Raw genomic sequence first — 21,107 nt, 5'->3', positions numbered from 1 at the left:
TAAGTAAGTACATGCTCCAGAAACACTCTGTAGGATACCAAACATTTTTGTTTGGTATGGACATTGTAGACATAATTAAAGCATCTGTCACTGTACTGTGTTTCTAGATGCTTCTTTCCCCTCAACTGGGGGAAGAAAATTCATCTTATCTTCAAATATATGTACTTATTTATTCCATTTGCAAAGCAGGCATTGTATCTTACTGATATATTAAGCCTTAATATTTTAGTCACACACACTTAATACAAAAGTACATTTCCTAATCTCAGCAGTTAACCGGGAATCTGTGAGGTTGTAAGCCACAAGACCTAAACGGTGTTAGCACAGCTGAGCTATCTGATCATAAGAGTAAAAATTCAGGAACTCATGTCTGATTCAGGAATGAGGTTTGACCTAGAAACTGAGTAAGATGAAGCCTCTTAAATATGCTTCTTTTATATTGGAAAAGGAGATACTCTGTTTTCCGTACATTTTCTATGGCAGATAATGCTAAAACAGTAAAATGTGTATTGATCTGCTATGTATTGCTTTGATAGTGGGTTTGTGACAAGATGGGTATTTCTGGGTCCTTGCAAATGCACTTTAACAATAGGTAGGCAGGGATATGTTGGACCAAATTGCAAAATTCTTCCAGATGACTTTACTCATATGGGAGAAGACCAAGTCTCTGTTTGAACTGTTAAGTGAAATTGTTCAGTAAATTAAATTAAGATCAATTGTCGATCTGTTTAATGTAGGAAAAAACCCTCAGGGATCTTTTCCCCAAAAGTAGGGTGCTTGTTGGAAAACTAGGAAATTACTATGACTTATTTTGGCTTTTGCAAACAGAGCCAAAATTAGACTTTAAAACTCTCAGGGCATTTCAAAGACTCAGTTATCTAATAGTTATAAAGTACCTTTTTTCAATGGAAGGGCTAATGTAAGTGTTAGAAAAATAGTGGCCAGAGTTAAAGTAATTCTTATCTAGTGGTAGAGTAATAAACCAATTTTCTTTCTTTTGAAGTTCTTGTAGTTGCAGATGCTAAAGAAATAAAAGAGCTATAATTTTGATATATTTGAAATCAAAATTACTATGCTTCCATAGTATTGTTTCTTACTGTTTTATACTTTTAGCTAATTTAAGTCTGTTCTCTTCCAGCTAAAATCAGAAAAAATATTGCTTGATTTAGATATTACAAATTCAGTCTACACTTTTTTAATTATTAGGATCTCAGTTTTGAGTAATTTCAAATGCATATGACACCAATCTGCTATTTTCCCAGGTATTCAATATTATGACATGCCTTTAAGAGGCATCTAAATACCAGTGATTAAGGTTATGAGTAATTCTCTGTATATAGGTAAAAATAAATCTCAGTACTTCTGGCTAACTTTGAATAGGCTTGATTTAAAGATGCTTAACAATTACTGCACATGAACAGCTTTAAATCTCATACAACCTTCATTGGTCTGTTTTCTATCACCAGACACTCTTTATCATTTATGAAACCAAGACAGATATCTTGGAGAAGTTATAGCTTCAGCCCAGGTTCCACCATTTAGAATATATGACTTTGAACAAATCTGTAACCCTCAAAATTTGTTTCTTTATCTTTAAATGAGGATAAGAAAATTTGTTTTCTTCAGAGAATTCTTGTAGTAATTAAAGAATTATTTTAAAAGTTTAAAAAATTATCAAAGTACGTATATATGTACATAGATATAATGATATATATAATATTTGTATCTTATATATAATTCAATATTTTACATAAAAATAACACCTAAGAAATCTTTTAAGACAAATAAAAAGATGGAGGTAAATTGATAGGTGTTTATTCATTAAGCCTTAATATTTTAATTAGTCACACACGCTTAATACAAAAGTACATTGTCCTCATTTATAGTTTATAAATGTCTCCCATCAATCTGGACCAGTTTACCAGTTACAATAAAAAAGGTAAGACTTTTCCTAGAGGAGTCCAATTTTTGCTATTTAGTAAGATAATGCCTGACTGCTCTTTTCCCCAAATGTTTCTTAGATATCTTTAAACCAAGATGCTGCACTTAACATTTTTCCTTATGTGACAGCTAGCAGTGTGTTAGCTCAGCAGACTATTTGGCATCCACTGAATATTTTAGCTGCAAGTTGTCATGAGGCCAAACACTTCTATTTGAGTCTACGTCATTGAGTCACAGGCTGTCATGTCCAGTCTCATTTGCAGGTTAAAGTAAAGTGTTTACTTGGGATGACGATGAGACAGATGTGTAGAATAAGTGATAGACAACTATGTAGATTCAGTAAATAATTTGGATATTACTTAGAAAATCATACCTAGGACTCAAACCCTGATAGGATTAATTAACTGTTCTCTACGACTTTTGAGAAATCAAGCAACTCATCAAGTTTTAGTTATTAATAATAAATATTCTGTAATACTGTATAGAAGATACCTACTTAACAATCCAAAAACAACACATAAACAATAAACAATAAACAATAAATGCTTATTTGGAAACTTTAAAAAGTTAATGTTTCAGAAGGGTCTTTTTTTTTTTTTTTTTTAAATGACAGTGCCCATGATACCAAACTGTAGAACCCTTAAAGAATTGGTTAGGACTCGGGCAAGATGGCGGCATAGAGAGGAGTGGAAGCTAAGTAGTCCCCCTGGAACAACTACAAAAAACCAGAAACAACTAGTAAATAATCCAGAATAACTGCAGGGGGACAAACGAGACCATCCACTCATCATACACCAACCTGAGTTGGGAGGAATGCCCGAGAACACAGCATAAAATCTGTAAGTAAAACCTGCGGAACCAGGTCGGGAGACCCCCTTCCCCATAGCCCGAGCTGCAGAGCCGCATGGTGCCACAGAGAAGCTCTCTCCCAGCAAGCGAATATAGCTCAGCTGAGCTCCAACTGGGGTTTTAAGTAGCGAGTGTGAACTGCTCACTACAGGTGTGCAGCCCCAAAAAACAGACAGAGGCTTTGGGTGATGACTGACCTGGGAGAGGGGGAGGGTTGCCTTGGACTGGGTCTGAAGGGGACTATCTGTTTCTTTTTTGGCTCAGTGGAGAAAGCCCCAGTCATTTTCAGTTTCCAGGGCTGTGACTTTGGGAAGGGTGGAGATACCACAAGCAGAGAGCGAGACCATTGAAATGCTAATGACTTCCACCTGAGGGGTCTGTCTTCTCTAGGAGGAAAGGGGTGGGGCCCTTTCCATTCAGAACCAGACCCCAGAGCCTGGGGGAACATGGCCATACCTCCTCACACCAGTCAAGAATTATAGGCTAACAGGCGTCACCTGCTGGGCAGAAAAGCACAGTGACCTGAGGCATCAAAGGGTGGAGCAATTTTCTAAGACACACCTTCAGGGAAACCAGATACTGAATATTTCTTCCCTCTGGGACCTGAGCCTGTTCTGGTCTGGGAAAACCTGATTTGGATAACCAAGGAAACCATGCCTAGACAACAGAAAATTACAACCTACACTAAGAAAAACAAAGTTATGGCCCAGTCAAAGGAACAAACGTACCCTTCAACTGAGATACAGGAATTTAAACAACTAATGCTAAATCAATTCAAAAAGTTTAGAGAAGATATTGCAAAAGAGATAGAGGCTGTAGAGAAAGCACTGGACATGTATACGGCAGAAATCAAAAGTTCAAAAAACCTACTAGTAGAATCTATGGAAATGAAAGGCACAACACAAGAGATGAAAGACACAATGGAAACATACAACAGCAGATCTCAAGAGGCAGAAGAAAACACTCAGGAACTGGAGAACAAAACACCTGAAAGCCTATATGCAAAGGAGCAGATGGAGAAAAGAATGAAAAAATATGAGCAACGTCTCCGGGAACTCAAGTATGAAACAAAGTACAATAATGTATGATCATTGGTGTCCCAGAAGGAGAAGAGAAGGGAAAGGGGGCAGAAGCAATAATAGAGGAAATAATTAATGAAAATTTCCCATCTCTTATGAAAGACATAAAATTACAGATCCAAGAAGCACAGCGTACTCCAAACAGAAGAGATATGAATAGGCCTACGCCAAGACACTTAATAATCAGATTATCAAATGTCAAAGACAAAGAGAGAATCCTGAAAGCAGTAAGAGAAAAGCAATCCATTACATACAAAGGAAGCTTAATAAGACTATGTGCGGATCTCTCAGCAGAAACCATGGAGGCAAGAAGGAAGTGGTGTGATATATTTAAGATACTGAAAGAGAAAAAACACCAACCAAGAATCCTGTATCCAGCAAAGCTGTCCTTCAAATATGAGGGAGATCTCAAAATATTTTCTGACAAACAGACAATGAGAGACTTTGTGAACAAGACACCTGCCCTACAGGAAATACTAAAGGGAGCACTACAGGGTGATAGAAGACAGGAGTGTGTAGTTTGGAACACAATTTTGGGAGATGTTAGCACAACAATGTAAGTACACTGAACAAAGGTAACTATGAATACGGTTGAGAGAGGAAGGTGGGGAGCATGTGAGACACCACAAGAAAGGAGGAAAGATAACGACTGGGACTGTGTAACTTGGTGAAATCTAGAGTATTCAACAATTGTGATAAAATGTACAAATATGTTTTTTTACGAGGGAGAGCAAGCAAATGTCAACCTTGCAAGGTGTTAAAAATGGGGAGGCATTGGGGGAGGGATGCGATCAGCATAAAACTAGAGACTGTAACTAATAGAATCATTGTATCATGCTTCCTTTAATGTAACAAAGATGATATACCAAGGTGAATGCAGATAAGAGAGGGGGATAGGGGAGGCATGTTAGACACTTGACATTGGTGGTATTGTCTGATTCTTTATTCTACTTTGATTTAAGGTTATTTTTCCTTTTGCTGCTTCCTAGCTGTCATTTTTTTGTTTCCTCTTTCTTTTGCCTCTCTACCTTCTTTGACTCTCCCTCCTGCCTTGTGGAAGAAATGTAGATGCTCTTGCTTAGTATGAGCAGAATGTTCAATTAGGATGAACTTCAATGTTTGGAAATGAACAGGGGTGTTGGTAGCAAGATGTGAGAATAACTAACAGCGCCGAATGGTGTGTGAATGAGGTGGAAAGGGGAAGCTCAGAGTCATATATGTCACCAGAAGGAAAGTTGGAGGTCAAAAGATGGAAATGTATAAAACTGAATCCTATGGTGGGCAATGTCCATGATCAACTGTACAAATACTAGAAATCACTTCATGAACCAGAACAAATGCATGACAATACAATTAGGAGTTAATAATAGAGGGGCATATAGGGAAGAACTATATACCTATTACAAACTATATACTACAGTTAGTAGTATTTCAACATTTTTTCATAAACAGTAACAAACGTACTATATCAATACTAGGAGTCAACAATTGAGGGGGGTTGGTTAGGGATAGGGGAGGTTTAGAGTTTCCTTTTCTTTTTTTCTTTTTTCATCTTTCACTTTATTTCTTGTCTGGAGTAATGAAAAGTTTCTAAAAATTGAACAAAAATTAAGTGTGATGGATGCACAGCTGTATGAGGGTACCCAGGGGCAAGTGACTGTACACTTTGGATCTTTGGATAATTGTATGGTATCTGAACAATCTCAATAAAAATGAAAAAAAAAAAAAAAAGAATTGGTTAAGGGACAGATATCTCAAACATCAATATAATTACAGAGCAGTTTTACAAAATTACTTTGACATATCCTTGGCATTCATAGATTTAGTACTCCTAGTTTTTAATATTTTTGAATAATGTCAATGGTATGTAGTACGGAGAAATTTGTATTCTCTTGAAGCATAGATTTGAATTAACATACACTGTGAGAGGTTGGTGCAAAGTTCTCTTTTTTACTCAACTTTGGGCACACAGAAATTTTCTAAAGTGATAAAAAAAAAATCTGCCTGTGGAAGCGAAGGGAAAATGCAATGGTTGATTAAAGTAATTGTTCTGAGTCAGAAAATAGAAGTTCCAGACACATTCAATAATGGTATTTGCTATAAAAGGAATGCATATTTTTGGTTTCTAGATTTATTGGTTTGTGTGATAAGTAGCACATGATGGTGATTTATGACAACTTTTAGAAGATTTCAGGACATTACATTCCTTGAAAAATGTAAAGGGTGTTCTACCTTTTGTTTCTCATGTTTCTACCCATTTAATCCCTGTACTTCTACTGGATCTTTATCAGCCTTCTAGCTATATTATTTTTTTCCTTTAATCTGTTTTCTCCTTATTCTCATGTTGACCTTCATCCTGGTATCCTAAGCATAACATAAATTTCAACAGTGTACATCATATATATGGGATAAGAGTAAGTGGAAAACACCATTTTATTTTTTGTAATCACACAGACTGTGATAAATCAGTACAAGAGAGCATGTCATCAACTAACAAATAAGTAACTGTTATTGTTTTTCTAGGAATAAAATTTGCCAGTCTATTTTCCATTTTTCATTGAAGTTTTATGTTATTTTGTTATTTAGGTTATCTCAGTCTCACAAAGGCTAAATTCTATACTCAGATATACATAACTTCCATTTAATCCATGGTAGGCAGAAAATAAATACAGTCAAGCACAATATATTCAGAATTTAGGGTTATTGTGCAAGATGCATTTTGTAAATACCCTGGGGGAAAATATTCTGAATATTTTAGTTTTTGCATATGGGGGAGTTTACAAATTTATCATCAGACACTAAAGTTAGTATCGACGTTGGTGATATTTGTAGTATGAGAATTTATTGTAACTTCTTTTTTTCTAGGTTTAAGAAGGCATTGCACCTGCATTTTGGCTTCCTCTCAAATGTAGTTTACTATAAAAATTGTCCTCAAAGTCAGAGGAGCTGACAGTGTGGAGTGAGGTCTCTGAGAGCGTCTGCCTGGATTTAGAGTCTGCTCTACTGACCAGCGATGCAAACTTGGTCAGTTATTTCTCCTCCCCCAGACTCAGTTTCTCATTTATAAAATGGGGGATGCTGTAGAATATGCTGCAGCCTTGTTGGAAAAATAAATGAAACACTAATGCAGTGTTTGACGCATATTACACACTCCATAATTATGAATGCCTCCTGTACTATTTCATTGTGAACAGTTCATGTGCAACATTATTATATGAGTCTTGTGTATATACATAAAATTATTGGACACCCAATAAATGTTGAATATCACGATGATTATATTTAAAGCTGTGTCTAACAGATACATTAATTCTATTCTATGTGTTAAAGAATATTTTAAAAATGTTTGAGGCAAACTGATTTGGAAAATATGAGTATTTTTATGGATTAAAAAGATCTTTCGTTTACACATTTGATACACAAATGAAGATATTTTAAAGATAAAATTTTACCAAGGGGAAATAATTTGGGGGAGGATCCATCTGTATCATTTTACTTACACACCTCACACCTCTGTGAGTAGGTGCTGTTATTATTACCACCACCCTATCTACAAGGAAACTGAGACTTGGAAAAGTTAAAGTAACTTTGCTCATTCTCTGGAGAATGTCCTGTGGATTCAAGCTTCATAGTGGAACAATATAAGTTTAACCTTACACACAGATCAAATTACGGAACTGGGTAGTAGACCATTTCCTCACAAAGAAACAAATTACAGCTCATTTCTGAAAGCTAAAATTGCATATACTTATACAAGTAACAAGCAGCTGAGGAAGGAAAGAAGAAAGTAAATAATGAAGGAAAGAATCAAGAAAAGAGAAAAGAATAAGAAGGAACATAAACCAAACTATTAGCAGAGTTATCTTTAAGGAGCAGGATTATAGACTTTCAAATTCTACACTACATGTTTATACAGACTATTATTTTTACTCTGAGTATAAGATTAATTTTCTAATCCAAAAGGACATAGTATAAAAAAATAGAACAACTCCTGAAAAATATGGATTCAACTGGAACACTGTCATGTGCTAGGTCAACTATTCACTATATCTGAATGATTTACTCATTAGAAGTGAATAAAGGTCTTTGAAAAGTTAAATCCTACTTTGCTTGATGTTATCAATGATCAAAGAGTTTTCGAGAAGTTTCTTTGATGGAATTTGGTATTACTTATTTTAAAAATTATTGTGCTATAAGAAACCTATTGTTTTATAGTTTTAAATACTTATTATCTATTGGCCCATAAATTAATTTATATTCTTAAATGCCAAAAAGATAGTTTAAAAATTTAACATAAATTCCATTTTGCAGATTGTTTTCAGACAACATGTGGATATATTCTTCCCCGTTTAAAGATATTTAAAACCAGTTTCATTCTAATCATAGATCTTAGTGAATTCTATAATGTTTATTTATTTCTGAGTTCTAAGATTTTTTATTGAAATAAGGAGGGAACCTAGACAAATTGGAGATACTGTCTTACTTATCGAATCCTCTTATACTTTTTAGCTAAGAAATAAAAATCTTGTGACCAGTAGGTAATAAATATATGTTAACAGTTAATTCTAGGTTTTAATTAAATGTGATATTTTCGTTTTCATACTCTTTTGGTTTATAAGGACATGCACTGCTTTCACAATTGACAAAATAAATATTTATCAATGTAGGGATTCTGTTGAATAGCTTCAAAAGAGTGAAACAGGAACTTGAACAAAATTCATGCTCAGGACTAGTTACTAATATTTAAGATGATTCATTCTGTTCCTTTTTTTTTCTTTGTAAAGGAAGATAACCTGGCTTTTGTTAAGGCAACCAGTGGTGTATGACTCAGACAACTTCCTCTCCTGTTCTCTCAGTTGCTCTCATAATAAAGTGGAAGAGATGAGCTGTAAAACAGCATAACAAGTAGGATGACCTTTTCCCCCCACTGTAAACGATTTTTTGAATACCAATTAATATAGTCTTTGTAATGAGACTAGCAACTTCATCTGCATGATGGATACGGAAGACTGATGCCTGTCAGTCAACAAGAACAGCCATCTTCCTGTTAACTCACACATTTTAATAGGAAACTAGAGTGTCCAGACAAAAGCCATATACCACATTGAAAACAGGAAATGCTTTTTAAAAAATATTTACTGCTGATTGTTATCTATACTTTCTGTGCTTAACATGTGACTTCACGGCTTATTCAAAGAGATTTCTGGTTCGAAACTCACCCTTATTTTTTAAAGCAGGGTTCTGATTTATAGATTGAAGAATAAAAGCCTGAAATTGCTTTCATACTTATTTGTGTGAATGTTGCTTTTTTAAATGTCAAAATGGAATTTAGATTATAAATGGATTCATTTGTTCTACAAAAGATTGTGGTCGTGCTTTGTGACAAATGTAGGATGCTTTCATCTGTGTTTTTCTATGTATCATGACTTTTAAAATCAAAACTTTTGAAAGAATGATAAACTTGGGAAAAGATCAAAGTAAAGATGTACTTCAAGTTAAAATATTTTCTCGTCATCTTTTTTTTAGTCAATAATCCTCATATTGTTAAAGAATAGAAATTATTAGTAAAGGCTATTTGGAATTTTTGATTCTCTTTTCAATCAAATTTCTTCAAAGTCAGTAATCTTCATAGCATTTTGGAAAATGTGTGAGTTATCAAGCTTTGTTTAACTACTGGCTTTGCTACCTGTTAGTAGTGTGACATTAATTAAACCTCTGAATTCCAACTTTCCTTTCTGTAAAATGGGGTTAATTGTACTTCCTTTGCATGATGGCTTTAAGGAATACAGATGTTTTATGGAAATGTTATGTGGAAATTCTAGTACCTTGTTTGGCACATATACTCAAAAAACAGTAAACCACACTATTTGTTATTATCAATTCTATAGTCTCACACCCAACTTAAACCATATGGACAATTTTATTAATTATCATACAATTGGATATTTTCCATAACTCACTAATAATTTTTTTGCATTAAAAATTAAACCTTACTGTGGAATTTACAAGAGTGGAAATGGACTGAGTTTTCAGCAACAGGTCCCTTGATATTGAAGTTGTCTAGCCAGCTCAGATTATTGATCATCATTTTCTATTGCCTTAGGAAAATACACCTACAAACTTCTGTATTACATTAGAGAAAGACGACAGAGAAAGAGAGAGACAGATAGAAAGGAAGGGAGGGAAGGGGGGAGAGAGAGAGAGAGGGACAGGGAAGAAGTGGGAGAGGGAGGGAGGGAGGGAGAAAAGGAAGAGAAAGAAGAGAAAATGCTGTAATTAAAAATTACATTTTTAAAGAAATTTTTTGGTTTACAAAATAATGTTTTTAAGTGAGGAATTAAAGGGCCAAGAGTAATATTTTAATAATACAGTTTAAAAATCAATTCCTTTAAAAAATTTCCGTGAACCCTTTAAATACTATTTAAAAACTTTAAATGTTTCAATTGTTATTAAGCTAAATGGCCTTAGTTCCATTACTATACTGAAAGTAAAAATTATCTAAATATTACAATAAAACCTAAAAGCACTATTTGGTCTGTTAAGTGTCATCAAATTGATTCTGATTTAATCCTATTTGAGTATAATAAACTTTTTTGTAAAGCAAATATTAGCAGTCACAAAGCTCTTCTTATTTATTAATGCTATTAATACCATTTGGAAAAATTCGTTTAGTGTCCATGCTGGCTATCTTTGGCATTTTAGTTTAGTTCCCCATCATTATGGGATCACCAGCATACCAAAGGTCCCAGCATTATCTGAAAGAATGTATGGCACCTTCAAATAGATAACTTCAAGATACACTAAAAGTAGAATTTTAATCAGAAAATATGTTAGTTGCTAAAGAAAACAGAATGCACTATAATTTAAAAACCTTAATTTAGCACGCAAGCTTGTATCATTTGCACTGGGTGGATGTCAGACACAAGACCTTTTGCAAAGACAATGATTCCAGGACTGGCTTGGTACTTTTCTGCCATCTTTGGGAGCTACCACTTTGAAATTAGTGAAAACAGACATGCTGTCCTGAAGGACAAGTGGGACCCAGCATCACTTTAAGATGCCGATAAGAGAAGAGGACACTCTCTGACTGCACACAGTTCACTTTTAGGGCTACTCGCAGAAGAGTTTTCATTCTAAGAAAGGTTTCCACTGAGAAGCCATTAATTTAAGGAAATTCTCATTCCCTGTTGCTAGATAAGCCTCCTGTAATCATTTCTGATTATGTTAAAGCCAGGCAAGTATGCAGTAAATGACTCCGTAATATACATATATTTCTCTACCCCATCTTGATTTCAATCTCAGGCTCCCATTCTCTCAGGAGAAAAATATTTTGAGCCAATTCAGATTAATTTTGGTCAGCAGTTCTTTTGCCAACTCAGGGTTTTGTCTTTTTTTCCCTTCTCTTTCTCTGCATTGCATTTAAGTTCTGGAGGTGTTGGTGGCAGGGAATGCTGGTTCTCTCACCTTCCCACATTGTCTCCACTGACACACTCTGGTCAGTGTGGGTCCATGCCAAGGCTACTGCGTCCTCCCCTGCCTTCCTGCAGAGGTAACTCTGTGTGGCTCTCTTTGTCACATCAGTTCTACTCTTACCAGCAAAGAGACACATTAAGCAGCCATTTCTACTGGACGGCACCCAGGACTGGTATGGGGAACTCTGTGACGTCTGCTGCTTCCCTGGGCTCCACTTCAGACACACGTAGCCCCTGTGTTCCAAACCTTATCTGAGGTTTTTTCTGGGGGGGGGGGGGGGTAGTTGCCACGATGTACAAAACCCATACTCAAAGCCACACTAGTAACTTTAGATGTTGCTGCCTCTTAAGTTCTTTTATCCTGGGCAATCTTTTATCTTGTGTATGTATGGAGATAGGTGGATGGGAGTTTAAAAAGTCTACTGTTTAACATATAAACTTTATGTCGAAAGCCCATCAAGCTTATGGTACTCAAATTCAGGCTTTTGCAACTCAAAATCCTCTTGGTCACAAATCATTGTTCTTGAACTTCAAAAAGTCTTACTTTCAAACTCAAAAGCCAAGAAGTTCTCTCCTCTTGTTCATCACTGGTATGTCTGCTGTAATAATCCTGCCCTTAGTTAAAGCATGTGAAGATCTAGTCTGAATGGTGAGAGAGTCCTAGGATTAAATCACAGCAACAACAAATAATTACAATGAACACAAAGAAATATTGATTAATATATTGAAATATTAACAACCTGTGGCTGATTTCTCTTTCACTGATTTACAAGATCAAGCCCATTGCTTGAAAAAGATCAGAGGAGAATAATAAGCAGGGTATGTGGATTAGAAATTTCTCCACTTGCTTTATAAAAATAGTAAAACTTTTTCATAGTAAAATTAGATACATAAGATCACTGATAAATAAAATTTCAGAATGCATTCTCTTTAACTTTCCATCTTTGTTTCTGCAGATTATCAAAGGAATTTGATAAGTTGAAGCACGTTATTAAATAGTTATTTTTAACAATTAGAATTTTAGAATTGAATTGATGAAGAAATAATTAATAATTATAAAGTTGACTCAATGTGAGGTTTGCCTCAGTTCCTTGGGAATAGTTTCCTTAGGAATAGTCCTCATCATTTCATTCCTTACTTCAGCACCGACAGTGGCTTCCTATTTCTTACCCCATGAAATCTGAGCAGTTCAGCACAGCACTCGAGGACCTTGACCTTGCTTAAACCTGCCTTTCCAGGCTTTGCTTTCACTGTGTGCTTTCAACAGTCACACTCACTGACCTTCTTGCTCTCCTCACAAATACTTCCTGAACTTTTCCCACTCCATACACTCAAAGGATGTGCTCCCTTCCTCACCAATGAACGATCTCCTCCTTTCGTTGCCGTAAAGCTTAAATGGCCCCCTCACCTCTTTCCTAAACCTCAGCCATAATGAATTACCCGTCTCTCTCACATCGCTTGGATGGCACTTGCCAGCTGAAATGCATTGCAGATGTTTGTGCAGTGAAAGGAGAACCACACTGAGAAAAAGAACATCTGGATTTTGTAATGGGTTGAATCATGTCCCCCCCAAAAGATCTGCTGAAGTCCTAACCCCCATACCTGTGAATGTGACCTTATCTGGAAATGGGGTCTGTGCAGTTCTATTCAGGCTAAGATGAGGTCACACTGGCTTAAGGTGAGCCCTAATCCAATCTAACCGGTGTCCTTTTAAGAAGAGGAGAGACTCTGAGACAAGGTGGCCATAGGAAGGTGAAAACAGAGATTGGAGTGATGATGCTATAAGCCAAGGATTGCCAGCACACATCAGAAGCTGGAAGAGGCAAGGATGGATTCTCACCTGCAGGTTTCTGAGGGAGCATGGTTTTGCTGATACCTTGATTTTGGACTTCTAGTCTCTGGAACTGTGAGAGAAAAACTATTTGTTGTTTTAAATCACCTATTTAGCAGCGTTTTGTTACAGCGGCCTAGGAAACTAAGACAGACTTGTTTAGTTAATTTATTTGAGTCTCATTGACAGGGGATAGGCAAGGGGTTGGTGGTGGTGGGGTAGCCTTCCCCTTCATTTTAGCCAACAATTGTGATTTCCTTCTCCTGTATCTCCAGAGTATTTTTAATACTCTTTCTTTGTGCGATTAAAGAGATATAGCAGAGAAAGGGGTCACGGATTAAAAACTAATTCACCTTTTACTTGACAAGCTTCTGAACAAGTTTAGAAACACTTGCTTGGTAAATAGAAAAAAACAAGATAAAAAGAACTCAGTTTCTTGACAACAATCTAAGCACTTTCAGTATTTAACAAGTGGCGTTTGATGTTTTAGCTAACTGCTGTTACCTCATGTTGGTGAAGATCTATTTCAAAGAACACAGAATAAGCTTACCTCCATCCTTCTTAGCCCATCTCATCTGCTATTCAATTGTGTTTTTGCTTTGGGTACCTGAAATAGTGAGAAAGAACAAAAAAAGAAAATTGAGTATAACTCAACAGCATTTCATGAAAGGCAAATATTTACAATTTTAATTGATGACAAACACACACTTCATAAACTATTAGCATGCAACTCCAGCTGCAAAAACTGAACAGCAATATGCCTGAGCTGGTTAACAGCAAAAAAGTAAACCAATCACATTGACAAAAAGCCACCATAAACAAAAAAACTGTATTTAAACGATTTAACAGTTTTGGCAGTCATCCCTACCATCAAGTCTTTCGCTTTCTTTTTTTCCATCAAAATTTAGCTTACGTTTGATATTAGCAAGAGTTGCATTACTATTATTGTTAATTTTAGTTCTGTTTATTACCTTGAGGGTTATATATTGTAAAATAATTTTGGTGTCTCTAGTTAATGTTAATTAGCTGTTTTAATAGCCTATAGACCTATTTGTTATGTTTTTGTAGGTTTACTTTTTTAACTATCAGGAACTTAATAACTGAGAATATTTAACATTACTGTTGCATATGCAAAATTACAGAGTTACTATTAGTGTTACCTGTTTAACGTTTAGTCATCCTTTGAGTCCTGCGACATATTTCCTTAATAATCATCAGCCATCAAGTCTGATAGTCTCAAAAGAAATATCAGCCCTCTAAACTGCCTTCAAGGGCGGTGATATTTAGCACTGAAAATTACAAATAAAGTTTTTGAAGTTGAATAGCAACAACTGGCCAGTGACACTGATTTGTTTGTCAAAACAAATTGTTATAAACTACGCAAATGAAGTCCACGCACTCCTTTGAGTGAAAACAATAAAGTGAATTTACGCAATGCTTACATGTTGGATGGGATATTTAATGTGCGGGGAAACTCAAAGGTTGAAGAATTAGGCATTTAGACAGTGGTAAGTGGTACTCTTACCTCTTTTTACTCCATTACTCTTTCTCACGAGAGACATGCTAATGCAAACAAGTCAATCAGAGTTTGTGTTTAGCAAGATAAAGCTTAGAGGATAGTTTAAAATCCATTTATTATTCTAAATCCATTTTTTTTCCATTAACATGTTATACATTAGTGCTTACTAACCATGATTCATGTAACAGTTTAGTTTGTTAACTTTTAAATTATTTAACAACCATAAGTTATTAATACATTTTAAAATTGTTACACAAAGATCTTAAAACAGGCTTGGGTTCATTTTTGTAATTTTTAAATAGAAAACATTTTAGGCATCTCTTGAAGAAGAAATAAAGCAGGCATTTAAAGCTAGAAAACAAGTAATTCCAAATTTGGTTTTTTACAAAAGGTTTCAGCTTTATTGACAAATTATGGCAAACATATTTGACAAATTGTGGTTTCCTATTTAGAGAAGCTTACACATGGAACTTTATGTGTTTTTTTTTTCCTTTTTTAACAAATACAGGTTAAAACACTGAACAAATTCAGTTAGCTACATACATACAGTAGCTGCTTGTTTTCAACCCCATTAAAACAGCATTTAAAATTAAATTTACAAACTTAATATCGAACATTTTCATCTAACTAACAGATATTAAAAGACAGGTTAAAACATCTTATCTACAACTTTATTATCAGCTAGTTCAAAAATCATATTACAGTTTTTTAGCAACCCTAAACAAAGTTTTTGCTAGTTGGTTGAGACTCAAAATCTGTTAATAGATTCATGCTTTGTCTTTTAAAAAAAATTACATACAACAATGAAAAACAATCAAGAGAATATATCATCCTACTGAATGATTTATAGACAATGCTTGCCAATGTCTTTTTAAGTCCGTTTAGTAAAATAATACTAATGTCAATGTCACACCAACAGTATAGGGGGAAATACAAGAAATATATAGTAGGAATCATGAGCAGGTATCCCTAGAATAGAAAAAAAGGACTATTACTTGTCTTGTTGCTGTTTATGTGGAGACCACAGGCTATGACTCGTCTCTGAGGTGAGGTCACAGGTGAGGAGGGGCTTCAATATCTACCATAGGGGTGCTCCCTGTAGCCCCCTCGGGCTGACCTTGGTGGTGGCGCCTTCAGGCTGGAGCGGGCCGTGGCCCATTCTTCCGGTGCTATGGACAAGAAGAGACAGTAACATTCATGTGGCTTCACAGCTATCGGAAATGGTCATACAAGACACAACAGCTGAACAAGGAAAAGAGAATAAAAGATGTCAACATGGAAAGCTAAAGCCTAACTACCTTCTCCACATGATGGGAACTATATATATATATATTGAAATGCAACCAGCTGGAATTGAGCTTGCTGGGCATTTTTCAAAGAAAAGAAAGTTAAAGTTGTCTTGGATAACTGCATATTTATTATATGTTATATTCTGATGCCACAAAATAGAAACAGGAGTATCATTGTAAATCACTTCTCATTTAATACTCAAAGGAAATTGGGCAGAGTGAATCAGTGCTTTTTTTTGAGCCCTTGATTAACTTGAGAAACACCTAGAAATCTTAAAAAAAAAAAAAGAACACTAATGCCAGCCCCTTGGACCAACTAAATTAGAAAACTCTAGGGGGTTAGAACCTAGGGGGTTGGAATTTTCCAAATGCTCCCTGATGATTCTTATACGGCTGAGAATCACAGTCATATAAGATTTATTGAAATTTATTGCACTAACTTGTCCTAGACAAAGTCCACGAGAGATAAACAGGATATTGAGCAGAGTGGATTTTAAAAGCAAAACCAGTAAAGAAAGAATACTCTCATATCTATTTTTTTCAATAAACAACTTGGAAAATAAAGAGGTACTAGTACACTAGGAAAACTCCTTTGTATTGTTAATCAGATTTCCAGTGACCTCAATGTTTTGGAAACTTGATAAAAAACAAGAAACAAGCTACCAGGTTTTTGAGTATTGTAGAAAATAGCTATTGCAAAATCTATGCTCTGTGAAGAGGAGTACAGCCCTCCTTCAAAGGGCTGGGACTTAATATTAGGTTATACTAACATTTTATGTGATTCAGACTAGGCTATCTGAGTGTTTCAATTAGAATTCAGTTCTTTTTATAGTTCAGTACAGAGCAGATTTCTTACACGGGGCTATCGTAGAAAGAGGTGTGGACACAGGAAAAGCAATTACTAGAAAGAGACATTGATAGCTGATATAAAAGGTGACAGTAATGGAAATGTGAACTGGAAAATAACTACAGATTGAGGCCAACTGATGTCGAGGATGTGTCCCTAGATAGTTTAAGTTTCCTTAAGAATATCTCTGTACAACAGTTCAAGAGAAAAAATTAAATTACACTTATGATACTATAAGGCAAGGGTAAATGATAAATACCGTAGAAAAACAATCGTTTGATCAATTTAGGAAAGAATAGCACTTATATGGGTAACAATCAGGTTTTCTGAGGAAATTCCTCCATCAGAATATCATTTCTGCTGATGATACTTAATAATAAATTAAAATTATATTGCTTTCACTATTTCAAGTACATGTTTATGTTTATTTCTGTATGTGATAAAATATAAAATAGGAGTGCAAATCTAAATATATAGGCTAAATATCATCCTGGTTTAGAGCACAGGTCTTTTTAGATCTGGGTTTGGCAAACTACAGCCTATAAGCCAAATTCAGAGAGCTGCTTGTTTTGTAAATAATGTTTTACTGGAACAAAGGCATGTTTATTTGTTTACATATTCTCTTTGGCTGCTTTCATGCTAAAATGGTAGCTGAGAGGTTATGACACAGACCATACAGCCCCCAAAGCCTCAAATATTTATTCTTAGGCCATTTATAGAAAAGGTTTACAGACTCCTGTTCTAGATGATGTTGTCTTTGAAAGGAGTGGAGAGAGGCATTGTGTAGTGAAGAATTTAACCTTGTCCAAAGAGAGGTCTGGCCTTTGTTCATCCTCTGGGTGGTAATCTCTAAACCCTTAGAAGGGCATGCTTGAAAAGAGTATTTTTGTTGGTTTGGGGGCTTTGAGCCACACTGATGATTACACTGGGGGATTTAGTCATGTAGTATCAGCTTGACTGCATGAGGGGCTGGAGACTGACATCAGCCATGTGGGCAGTCAATTGTGCCTACATGATGGAGCCCCAGTAAAGGCTCTAGTCTCAAGTGAAATTCCCTGGTTTGCAATACTCTGTACTGTCACACATAGATGTTTGGAAAATAACACTGTCCATGACTGCATGGGGAAAGACCAATGTAAGCTCTGCATTTGAAAATTTCCTGGACTCTGTTCTTTGTTCTCCCTCTCTTGGCTAGTTTTAATGTGTCCTTTAGCTGTAATAAACCATAACCATGACTATAGTGCTTTCAGTGAGTTCTATGAGTCCTTTTAGCAAATTATGGAATCTAAGAAAGTCTTGGGGGATGTTTAGTAGAGTATGGACTTACTTTTGATGTGACCTCTTGAGATCACACATGAGTTTCTCAACACTTTAGAGAAGAATCCTATATAAGTATTTGATTGGAATCAGATAAAACTTTCTTGGATACATTAGAGGGGCAAACTGACTTTGTTGAAAGCTTGAAAGTGCTTTCTCAGCCTTTCATAATGTGAATATTTATATTTTGTCTACGAGATAATCAAGAATGTGTCAATGCCTTTGTCCTCTAGTGGAAGTAAAACCTACCCCACTTTATCTTTTTTTAAGACAAGGAATTTACTACTGTTTACCCCCAATCATTCTAGAGTATTAGATACCTAAGTTTGCATTCTCTGGGATTTAAGAGCTAAGATAATACAGCTTTCAAGTTTTCTCAGGGAATGGAAGTTCTGGGTCCTTTCTCAGACTCAAAGCTGCTCTGAATATTCCTAGTAATTTCTGCAACATAGCCGAGCAACCAAGAGCAGAGTGACTGAATCATCTGCCACATCCACTTCCAAATTTGTCATAAATTTAAACATAGGTATTGAATAAGAACTCATTGTCTTGGCTTTACTTGACTTTATTTAAAGCTCTAGGGAAGCTAACTGATGGACTAAATCCCTTTGTTTCTTAATGGTCGGCCAACATTAGAACAGGGAATGACACACTTTTCAGTGCTTTACTCTGTGCCTGGACAAAATGTGGTGCCTAGTAAGTGCTGAATGCACCAAAAGACTGCATAAATGAAAGTATCAGTGAATGAATAAATGCATGACTTATTTGGCAGAAAGAGCTTCCAATGACAACTTACAAAAGAATAAAAATAGAGCTGAAGAAATTCGACGTTAATTTTAAAAGCACCATAGTTGGAGATTTTCTATATTTGCCATAGAATTAAAGTCAGAGTTCTTACTCAAGATGGTTAGTTAGCTAAGTAGCAAAAGTATAACATTCTTGGATTCAATGGAACAATTGTAGTGGAATCCCATTGAAAAAAAAGTGCAAAAACATTTGTTTCATTATTTAAAAATGTGTTTTCTAAGAGATCAGACTACAATTAGAGATATGAATGAAATGGACTTGGATATGACTAGGGTAAATTAGAATACAACATAAAGGTTAATACTGACTATATTTTAAAACACCAACTTCTGTGTGAGACCAAAGGAAGAGAGGTTTATTTGATACAACATTTATATTGTCTGTAGCACACTATCTAATTTAACCTGTCTGGTTGGTTTATTTAAACAATGTCATTACAAGGAACCTAGAAAAGGAAATGATATATTTTTACTCTGTAGAGGCTAACATTATACCCCAATATATCCCAAAATATTTGGGGCAGAAAATAAAAAAGTCTTTGCAAAGTCACTTGAGGAACTGGGGGAAAATGTGGAAATATTAACTTCTTCACTTGGGGAATTCCTGCTATTCTCTTAAGCAATAGGGGCTTCCAATTTAAAAAGCCAAGTCCTCGATCTAGAGGCTTGCTCTTAATGAAACTTCTCTCCAATGGCGAAACTAAGCCTACTTATAATTATGCCTGAGAGTCACCCCCAGAGAACCTCTTTGGTTGCTCAGATGTGGCCCCTCTCTCTAAGCCAACTCTGCAAATTAACTCACTACCCTCCCCACTCTGTGGGACATGACGCCCAGCGGTGTAAGTTTCCCTGGCAACGTGGGACATGATTCCCAGGGATGAGTCTGGTTCTGGCATCATGGGACTGACAATGCCTTATTGACTAAAAGGGGGAAATGAAACAAAATAAAGTTTCAGTGGCTAAGAGATGTCAATAGAGTCGAGAGGTCATTCTGGGGGTTGAATTCATTCTAATGCATTATATAGGTATCCCTTTGTAGTTTTTAGTGTATTAGAATAGCTATAAGGAAATACCTGATACTGTTGAACTGTAATCAAGTAGCCTTGATACTTTTTTTCTGATTCTTGATGATGATTGTATAACCATATAGCTTTTATTGTATGACCACGTGATTGTGAAAACCTTGTGACTGACACTCCCTGGATCCAGTGTATGGGCAGATGAGTGATAAAATAAACACACAAAATATATAAATAATAGGGGGGATAAGGGTTATGGGATGTTTCAGTATTCTTTTTTATTTTTTTTAATTGTTTTTATTTTATTTTTTGTTGGAGTAGTGAAAATGTTCTAAAAGTAATTGTGGTGGTGAATGCACAACTATATGATGATCCTGTGAGCCACTGATTGTATACTTTGGATTATATGGTATGTGAACATAGTCTCAATAAAATTGCATTTATTAAAAAAATGTATTTTCTTATAATTCTCCACCTGTATGTGAATTAACACTGTGTTCTTTCTCCTGAAGGCTAGAAAAATGGGAAATACTTTTACCATTAGCCTATGATAACTGTATCTAAACAGGTAACAGGTGGCTAAAATACTTCTTATCAAGGCAAAAATGAGTTTTAGATTTTCTAAGATTCTTCACAATTGGCAGAAGCAATCAAGGTTTTATTTTACTTAATTCAGATCTTGATTCCACTGTTTACATGTTCTCAGTAACAAAGAGTGGATCAAGATTAGAAGTATTATTTCTATTTGTGCCAAATTTCCTTTGATCTACATTTTCCAAAATTTCACGATGTTTACATATAGTCAACTGTTTTAAATACCCACATGATAATACAAGCCAGTTTCTCTCACTGAAGTTATATTCTTTGAATCTGGCCTGGAAACTATGGACCCAGTGAGTGTTTTTCCATTGCCACCATATAGTGTGTCACTGAGACTTATATGGTCAGCCAGTACCCTCACCAGTTATATTTAGGCACCTGAATTTCCTTACTGCAAGAACCAGAGATATAGGTGATTCTTGAGAATCCAAGGGGATTCTAACCTGAAAGCATCTTGGAAACTTGAGAGTGGAAAAGATCCAAACACAGGGAGAGATAAATCATTATACGTTTCCGCACAATGACATTTTCCTTAAAA

At 35.4% G+C, this 21,107-nt stretch overlaps 1 protein-coding gene across 4 annotated transcripts in view; it reads right to left on the bottom strand.

Moving 5' to 3' along the window:
• KHDRBS2 (KH RNA binding domain containing, signal transduction associated 2) overlaps positions 1-21,107 on the bottom strand; it is a 696,964-nt gene that overhangs the window by 31,602 nt on the left and 644,255 nt on the right. The window contains exons 9-11 of one of the 4 annotated variants that reach the window (XR_005218033.1): positions 15,687-15,860; positions 13,723-13,779; positions 11,886-12,001 (exon numbers count right to left, since the gene is read on the bottom strand). The exons of 1 other annotated variant lie outside the window; for it this stretch is intronic. Coding sequence is in view for 1 of the 3 variants with exons in the window: in XM_037844104.1 (XP_037700032.1) it covers positions 15,763-15,860 (98 nt within the window). In the remaining 2 variants the exon portion in view is untranslated. Of the gene's footprint in view, positions 1-11,885; positions 12,002-13,722; positions 13,780-14,336; positions 14,462-14,872; positions 15,861-21,107 lie in introns of those variants that run through there. 2 more of the 4 variants (XR_005218034.1, XM_037844104.1) reach the window with 2 other exon arrangements.

Source organism: Choloepus didactylus, chromosome 7, assembly GCF_015220235.1.
Source record: "Choloepus didactylus isolate mChoDid1 chromosome 7, mChoDid1.pri, whole genome shotgun sequence".
Classification (NCBI taxonomy): domain Eukaryota; kingdom Metazoa; phylum Chordata; class Mammalia; order Pilosa; family Megalonychidae; genus Choloepus; species Choloepus didactylus.
Note: the sequence above shows the minus strand (reverse complement) of the source record. Positions and strands in the feature narration are given on the sequence as shown.